Below are 10019 nucleotides of genomic sequence, written 5' to 3'. Positions count from 1 at the left end.
AGTATGATATGGAAATAATATGAGATGGATGAGCAAATGTATTACTATAATTCATACACGTACATACGTGTCTGTGTAGGTGTGAGTGCGTATGTGCTTGCGTGCGCGCGCGTGTGGGTGTGTGTCACAATACCTCCATAATAGTTCACATCCAAGCTGGAATGACATGTGTACCCTCGTTAGATCTTGAACATTTGATTTGTAGCATCAGCTTATGTCAATCTTGGCTCTCCTATCTAGCACTCACGTGGGAAGGGCGTTCGGCACGAGGTGTGACGTCATTTCTTCAAAATTCCCTTTAAATGGGTTTCTAAATAAGCTTCAAGAATCCTGTAGGGCGTGAGTGTAATAATGAATTATCTTTCTCACTTTCATCATCTCCTTCTCTCCTTCTCATCATAATCATTGTTATCATCCTCATCTTTATCATCCTCATCTTCTTTATCCTTATTATTATCATCACCATATCAATTTCATCTTCTTCATCGCCAGTGATGATATCAGTTATCAAGATTATCATTTCCCCTGTTGTTACCTATGATCATTTTCATTATCACAATCATTAAAATCATAACGTACTGCCGCTATCAATATTATCATTATCTTTATCAGTACCAATACACCATCACAGATGTTAACTCAATAAATACAAAGAATATTCTCTTTCTTTGGCGTCATCCCCTCCACATTGAGCAAATGTCCTAGTAAGACGCTTGTGCTGAGTGGCGGTCCCAGACTTTGCAGTTTCCACCCACGGAATTACAGCTGTGGGCAAAGCGAGGAAGAGGAGGAGGAGGTGCATTATCTTGCGCGTTGTTTGAAGACTTTGTTCTGTTCAAGATCATTACCTTCTCCACGTACTGAAAGCGGCATATTTCTGTGGGAAGAACTATGTGGGCTTGCAGGTTTTTATACATCGGCTGCTTCATGTAAATGTATGTTAGATTTTTTTTTTACACTTCCAGGAAGGAATGGATGCTTTAAGTATTTTTATTGGCCCCCTAGCTGTCATCATTGGTATGTATACGTGTATATATAAACACATAGAGGTCCCACATATGTATGACTCGAATACACCCTTAAATAATTTTCCTTTCGATGTAGGATCGGTATATTGCGGGCACCACTGATTTCCACTACAGTGCAGTGCGCAAACCATTTTTTTTTAAGAAAAAAAAAGATATAAGTCCATCTTTCAGATTATAAATGATAAGTACGAGTTGATCTATACTAAATACTTCATAATTGTTATTTTCGGGGAACTGTTTATTGTTTTAGTATAATCGTGCAAGCAGATAAGATAACTGATCAGCAAACTTTACAGTTTGATATTCACTTTTTAACTCTGATAAGACAAAAAAAAATGTTTTGTATAATCCAGGTACCCTTTATCAAGTACTTATGTTACAACGCACACCCCTTTTAAGATAATGACAAAATATTTATTGTCACGACAAAACCTTTTTCTTTTTTAATGAAGCATTTCCTTTTGCAATGCTTCGCACTGAAAAGTAACATGTCATTCTAATGTTATCTGTATTAATAACATAGTCTACATGAGGTTCCCACATAAATAAGTTTTGTCATCCACATTTTTTTTTTATCTCGGTGAGAAAACTTTTTTTCTTGCCTGATTTACCGCTAATCCTGGATATTTTGGCGATGTAGTAAGGCTATGTATCTTCGAGATCAGTAGGAATCACACACACACACATTGTATACAAATGGAGAGAGGTAAAGTTGTCTTTAACGAATACAGTTTCCAGGGTTGATTTTTTTATATAGTTTCCATGACTTTTTGTACGTTCTAAATTTGGTGAATTCCGTTATTCTAAACTGACGATATTCGATAAGAACATAAAAAAAAATAATTCCGAGGACACGGATATACCGATATCAGAGCAGGTATATTTCTTTATCAAATCGCGTCCTGTTTATACCGTTACTAAAACTTATGAGTAACACCTCTCTTTAACACTAAAAATCGAAAAAAACAAAAGCTCTCATGACAGTTCATAATAACTTTAGTAATATCTAATATTGCGAAGTTAAACCATTCAATGTACTATTGCACAGAATAGACAATAAGAAACATTTGGAAAGACTTGGTCAAAGGGGTAAGTTGTTATTTGCTTCTCTAAAACTACTTTGCTATAAACAATAAAACTGTTGTATGTATGATGTCTATGTTTTGCCTGTAATATAAGTAGCAGCACTGAGTCCTCAAATCAAAAACGATTTCTTAGTACAGTTATTCCTCCTTTCTTTGTCCCATGTACATTTTTGGAGTCCAGAACTTTTCATCCTAGCCCTTAACACATTCCAGCGCATTCCCAATTTCATCGCATTTGGGAGTAAAATGGCTTTCCGCCCTCTCTCCTCATATTCACTTTTATGTGCTATATTCACTCGCCCTTTCTGCAGGACTGCTCTTTTCCTCACCTTGTCAGCCTGGGGCAAGTCGTAACGAAGAACATTCCATCTCGAACAAGTAAGCGTCTCCTGAACGCTGTTATTTCGAACTTTTTCGAAGTGGAAGTGCGTGTTAGAGCATTGCATTTTGCTGAATTTTCAGTTATCACATTAAATGAAAATAGTTAAGACATCTTGGACTGTGGATATAGATTAATTGTAACGGTTAGAAAAAGGAAAGTATTCATACGAATAATGCATTTACACACACACACACACACACACACACACACACACACACACACACACACACACACACACACACACACACACACACATGTATGTTACATACTTCATGCTAATTCATATTCATTTCAGTGGAATGATACTGGCGAAAAATTATAGCGACTGCTTATTCTCCTAAAGTTGTAACACTCCAATATCCATTTTCATTTGTAATTTACTAGGCCATCTTTAAAAAGACAACATCTTATCAACTGCCCGTGGTCAAGCAAAAAAAAAAAAAAAAAGAGAGAGAGAGAGAGAGAGAAGAAAGAATGAAGCCTGTGTGTTTTTTTTTTTTTCTCTCTCTCTCTCTTTAAACATAAAACTAGCACCAATCTCACTTTTGTGCAAGATGCAGTCATACAAGAATCAACTTTGCGAAATGACACAGCGTTCCTCGCTAAGCCATACCTTGGGAGATCAGAAGTAAATAAGGATAGATTTCACAGTTGCAAAGTCTCAACGCAGGAAATCATGAACAAAGCAAGTGTCTTCTTTCAGCCATTGTAATTATAAGGAAACGGAATATCTCAGAATCTTAAAATAAAGTGGTTGTAACGAATACGCATAGTGCAAAAAAAAAATTGACGTTTTCCTTAATTTTATTACAAAATAATATTACCCAAAGAAACATCTAAGCATGTTATTACATACAATTTCAATGACTATCACATTTTCTCATAAGCTCTTTTTTCCATACAACCATCTAATCCCCACGACTGAGTTCATGCTGCATAACATTTATCCGTTACACTGACCGAAAACCATCCATCTTACTTAACCAAAATAATTATTTAGTCATGGTTATCGAGGCTGGGAATGAAATTGGAGTGGTAACAGTCGAAGTAGGCTCATTTGAAGAAAAAAAAGTGACAAGTGTTTTCGCACCTACAGAGCTGGTTTGGACTGTAATAAATATCATACACACACGCGATGATATATATATATATATATATATATATATATATATATATATATATATATATATATTTATATTTATAGATGATAGATAGATATATACGTATGGATGTGTATATGTATGTATATATATATATATATGTATATATATATATATATATATATATATATATATATATATATATATATATATAACTGTCATTGTGTGTGTGTGTGTGTGTGTGTGTGTGTGTGTGTGTGTGTGTGTGTGTTGTGTGCGTGTGCGTGTGCGTGTGCGTGTACGTGTGCGTGTACGTGTGCGTGCGTGTGCGTGTGTGTGTGTGTGTGTGTGTGTGTGTGTGTGTGTGTGTGTGTGTGTGTGTGTGCGTGTGTGTGTGTGAGAGAGAGAGCACGCGCGCGCGCACACATATAAGTTTGTATGTGTGATCTGTCACTTTGTCAATAAAACTGTTGTACATGTTTTTTTTTTCATCACGGCTTCCCCTCCCCTCAAAAAAGCAAGACTAATCTAATTCGACCTCTCCCCTTGCAGGATATCCCAGGGGCGAGCCAGCACCGAGAGCCGGAGAAGGCGGGGTACCTGACGAAACTAAGCGGCCGCAGCTTCCCCTACATCCCACAGTGGAAGCGCCGCTACTGTGTCCTCGCCAAAGGGAAACTCTACTACTACGAGCGCGAGGACAGCAAGGCCGGCGACAAGAGCAACGGGGTTATTAACCTCGAGTACTTCGACCAAGTGGCCGAAGCCGGACCCAAGGACTGCAAGAAGGCTACCAATGTCTTCATCATCACCTCGCAGGACAGAAGCTTCTTCGACCCCGTAAGTTGGCGTCATATATATATATATATATATATATATATATATATATATATATATATATATATATATATATATATATATATATATATTTCTTCTATAACTACTTCTATTTCATCTTCTTCTTTTTCCCTTCTTCTTCTTTTACTTCTTCTCATTGTTCTTTCTTTCTTTTCCATCTTTCTTCTCTTTTTTCTCACATTTGATTAGTTGATGTACGAATTCATCGGGATTGTTATCAAGAAAAGCTAATTTAATTCAACAATGAGAATAACATTACTGGCACTGTAAGTAAATAGGTGAAGTGTAGTTTTGATCGGGAATAATTTGAAGTAGTAAAGTGGAAATGCAAATGGCTAATCAAAATAACTGTTTGGTTTACAGGCCAAATATGAAACACGTTAAACCTATTTGTTCATAAAACTGATTATGACACCTTTGTTTCCCGTCCGACAAGTGATGTTTTGATCCTTGATTTATAAGCGTACTTAGTTAAAAATAACATTTTTTAATTAATCCAGAGTACAGACATACAAACCCTCATTTTCCGCTGTTATAAAAAAAAGTGGACCTCTTGTTATCTTCTCCCCAATCAGATGCTCAGAAGTGTAATCAAATGCTACTTAGTGTATGCGCGCACACACATACACACACATATACTTGTATGTAACACGCACACGCGCACGCACGCGCACACACACGCACACGCGTATACACACACGCGCACTTGTATGCACCACGTACACGCACGCACGCACTCACACACACACACATATACATATATATATATATATATATATATATATATATATATATATATATATATATATATATATATATATATACACATATATGTATATATATAAATAAATATATCATAAATATGTGTGTGTATATATATGTATATATATTCGTGTGTGTGGGTGTGGGTATGTGTGTGCGTGTGCGTGTGTGTGTGTGTTTATGGGGAAAAAATAGTGAGATAAGCTGTGAACTTGATCCCGGAAGTCATTTCATCTTATCAGTTCATTTCCCTTCCCTTCCTTAATTTATTACCTTCCCGTTTATTTGCTGATTTCTTGACCTCTCTTCTTTTTGCTTTTTGTGCTTCTGATCATTTTTATTATATCATTATTATTACTATTATACAACAATTAATAATAATAACTATCATTATTATTACTACTACTTCTACCACTACCATTTTCATTATCGTCATTTTCATTTATCGTTTATCATTATTATTATCATCTGCTTTTATTTCGTCCTCTCCTTCCATTCTTATCTATTTCTCACCCTTTTCTCCCCTTCTGTAAATCATTCTAGTTCTTCCATGTCTTTGTTTTTCTCATGACCATACTTAGAATACATTACAAATAAATAAATGAATAATAATAACAAAAACACTAGTTGCACCGAACAGGAAATGACGAAAGCATTCTTGATCGAGAGGCTAGAAATACCGTCCCCCTCCCCCTATCTTTTTTTTTTTTTTTTTTTTCAAAGGCGGGCGCAGAGAAAATTGGGTGGGAGTTGTGGGGGATGTTATTATGTGATATATGGGCTTTATCATTCCCCCCTCCCTTTATCCCTCTCTTTCCTTCTATTCGCTTGCGTGTCTTGGGCAACTTTGATTGTGCACGCAAAGTCCAGGGTGGCAATTTCCAGTTCCATATTTAGTTTCGCCATTATTCCATTTTTGGATGCGATCGTTATGGTTTGCAATATACTTTAATCAACTCTATATGGATTTATGATTTTCTAAATGCACTGATTGTATGTTTGTATATATATGGGTCTTTATCTATGTGTAGTGCGTTTGTACACATATTCACCCCCACGAATATAAGTGTAGCCTATATTTACACGCGCGCATGTACATATAGTGTGTGTATGTGTTGTGTGTGTGTGTGTGTGTTCTTTCCGCCATTTTTCACAAGACCAATTCCTTTATAGTCTTCCGTTTAATTAGAGTATAACATGACTACTGACGATATACACACCTTTACTGGACAACTCAAGAGCAAGAGGGCCAGAGAAATTAAATGTGTTGTGCGCTTATGAAGACTGGTGCTTAGAGACATTTTACACCCTACACTTTGATTAAAATAATTCTCGTTCTCATATTCCTCAGCATTTCAGTTCCGGCGGAAAATGCACGAAAATTATTCGCGATCGTTACTGGAAACCGTATCAGTGATGAGGAATAATCATCTATTGTATTCATTACCTTGTCCAACTTTATTATTCTTGTTGGGTCAATATTTTTATAATTATACTTGTATCTGTTTATCATCAGTATATGCTTACATTTTTTTTTTTTTTTACTTATATTAATCCCTTTACTTCAGTTGTTCATTCCTTGTTTTACTCTAAAACATATTTTTTTTTTTTTTGTATAATAAAGAGCAGGGTGATACGAATATCTGACGCGAATCACAACAAATATTTGCCAATTACTTCACATCCATTTGGCTAGCTTGTCGTTTACATGAACAAATCTTTCACAAACACGCGATTTTAGCAGTCTCTGGAGCATTGTTTTTATACGTCATCGATTAACTCAATGCTTAAAACCATTCCTGTAAAATCTAATGAAAGTGTTAACAGCAATTTCTATTGCTAGTAATGAATTGGATATCACTGGTAGTTGTATCACCTGTATAATAAAAACTGAGAAGATTAAATACACATTTATATAACGTAATTTTCGTTTGCCTCTTATAAATCTTGAGAATGCTAGGAATTGTGTATAAGAACTACTATTTCTAATGCTGGATTAACTAAACATATGACATTAAATTCCGATATCTGGCTATTATTTTCCCCTTTATTATAACCCACAATGAATGAAAATGAATTTAGTTTAATCAGACAAAAAGACAATTAGTGACAATAAATATTTTATAGCATAAGAGGGACTGTAAACACTGTAAAAAGTGAACATTATGTAAATACGACAGACAAATGTATAGATTTGTATCTCCCACTCTTTCGCGCACATAATTATGACTGAGACTTCTAACAAACCCGGTCTTGTATCTTCCTCAGTAAGGAGGCGATACAATTACCATAATTTAATTCAACATGATATCGTCTAAATTACTTTATGGGAAATACATCATAGTGCTAGTGAAAAGACAATTACATGAGTCATATTCAGTATCTAATTTCAAGAATATCAGTGTACTTACAGCTTTGTATATATCTTTAATGCGCACTCGACATTCAGCACATTGACCTAGTAACATCTTAAATACCATCACGTTCATCTTCTTAAGCTTTCTCACAGTCTTCTGAATTTTAAAGCTAGCAGAGTGTTTATGCGCGGCACCAGAGACTAGAATTATATATGTAAAACAGCTGCGATTTAAATCTATTTTGTATTGAATATAAAACAGGCCAAATCCACAAACCTCCGTCCTTACACGTGCCTATCTATCTATCTATCTATCTATCTATCTATCTATCTATCTATCTATCTATATATATCATGTACTTATTTACAAACAGCAGCAGCAGGAAACATACTGTTACTAGATGCAGTAGTGATTATCACATTTTGTTGTTATAGTGTTTTACATTATTATAGTATTTTAACAATAATGAAAAACGTAAACGCACACACGCGATTGTACAACAGGCACATGGAATTTATCATTAACCAAGGATATTAGATTAACAAATTTATTAAACGAAATATAAACCCATTTACACTAACACAAACACACACTGTTTTGTGTGTGTGTGTGCGCGCGCGCCCGCGCGCGTGTGTGTGTGTGTGTGTACGTGCGCGTGTGCCTGCGTGCGTGGGTGTGCTTGTGTGTATTTGCCTCTCGGCTCATTCTCTTCAACAGTATGTTTATGTATTTGGTTTAGCACTATCTAGCACATCATTCCTAAATCAGTCTTTTAAGTTCAAAATCTCTTTTGTTTATGTATACATCTCTCCTTTAATAGCCTACTGAATGATATATTTCAGAAATTCCTTGCTTCTCTAACTATCATCTTCTTTAATGTCCTTTTACCGAAGTCCCATGTGATTGACCATTACATTATCGACTTTTTAAAATACCCATAAACCTGTACACGCGCAAAAGTCCCATCTGCAAAACACACAATTATTTTCTACTCAAGTATACTGTGTTTACTCTCATAATGCTGCTGCTCTGGACATCAGTTAACCCCATTCTACCCTTCTGTTTACTTTATGATATAAATCTCGATTAAATTCTTCTCTAACTTTATTGGTCGGGTTCGCAGCCGTTCTTCATCGAAATATGTGTGAACGAATTAATTCATCATTAATCAGTATGTTTAATAATATATGCTTTTCCAATATAATGTATTACAACATACAATTTTTCCTAACATATCCCTGCATATATACTTTTAATCGACTGAATTCTCTGCGCTTTATGACATCCTACTAAAAAAAATGTGAGGCTGGGGTAAGGGTGGGCGAGAGAGAAAGAGGTGAGGATGAGAATGTGGGTGTAGGAGAGGGTGACTGAGAGGTAAGGGAGGGGAGGGGGAGGGGGAGAGGGAAAAAATGTCACGTAAACAAATCGACATGACACCCTTAGCAGGGAAATCAGCTGATATACCCTTCAATTAGAGAGAGAGAGAGAGAGAGAGAAAGAGAGAGAGAGAGAGAAGGGGGGGGAGGAGAGAGAGAGGGGGGGAGGAAAATCACGCAAACAAATCGAGTGCAGTTCACTCTTAGCAGCAAATCAGGTGATATTCCTTTCAACTTGAGAGAGACAGACAGATAGGAAAGTCACGCAAACAAATCGACATGACATGCAGTTCACCCTTAGCAGCAAATCCAGGCACACCCATTTCAACTTTTTTCGCACTTTCAGTAGTTCAGTCCTCCTTCGCTTGCATTGATTAACGACCCTTTTCTTCTCCCTCCTTTAGGGTCGACACCTGTTCTCGGCGGACACGTTGCCGGACATGAAAGACTGGATTCGGAAGCTTCAGTCAGCCTTGGACCAAATACGAAACAACAATCGACCTGCGACTTCGACCTCATTCTCCGTGAAAGAAGGAGGAAAGAGAAGGAAAGAGGATAACGCAGAAAATAAGGAGAACGTACAAACCGCAACTAAAGAAAGAAAGAAAAAGAAAGAGGTAAGTATCGGCGATAATCTTATAAAGGAATATATGCAGACATACATATATATAATACACAAGCATGTACGCGAGATGGATGTGCGTGCGTAGGAAACTTACAATTCACATGTATTTACAGTTATCGCATACGTTGTGGTGCCCCTACATGGTATGTAATAGCTCTATAATCTAATATGTTCCAGAAGGCATGTCCAATTTTTGGCACGTAGTTGACAGTCACACCACCATACCTGTAATCTCACGTTCTCTTTATGACCGTGCCATTTCCAATAACTTTTGACGTGACGGTGAAACCGGTAAGCTAATTGGACCCGATCTGTAGTTGGAATTACGTCTGACCTTCAGAATGAATTAAGGCTGGATGGACACATTTCCTTCCCGCAGCTTTATGGATGATATAAGAATCCAAAACTTAATCGAATCAGACTCACAACAAGATTCCGAGCAT

General features: G+C 36.4%; 1 protein-coding gene across 5 annotated transcripts in view; it reads left to right on the top strand.

Moving 5' to 3' along the window:
- Positions 1-10019, top strand: part of LOC119577213 — a 106088-nt gene that overhangs the window by 70433 nt on the left and 25636 nt on the right. For all 5 annotated transcript variants that reach the window (XM_037924952.1, XM_037924951.1, XM_037924950.1 and 2 more), the window contains exons 3-4: positions 4148-4435; positions 9356-9568. In XM_037924952.1, the coding sequence (XP_037780880.1) occupies positions 4148-4435; positions 9356-9568 (501 nt within the window). The remainder of the gene's footprint in view (positions 1-4147; positions 4436-9355; positions 9569-10019) is intronic.

Source organism: Penaeus monodon, chromosome 9, assembly GCF_015228065.2.
Source record: "Penaeus monodon isolate SGIC_2016 chromosome 9, NSTDA_Pmon_1, whole genome shotgun sequence".
Taxonomy (NCBI): domain Eukaryota; kingdom Metazoa; phylum Arthropoda; class Malacostraca; order Decapoda; family Penaeidae; genus Penaeus; species Penaeus monodon.
The sequence above is the reverse complement of the archived record's forward strand: the minus strand, read 5'-3'. Positions and strand labels throughout refer to the sequence as shown.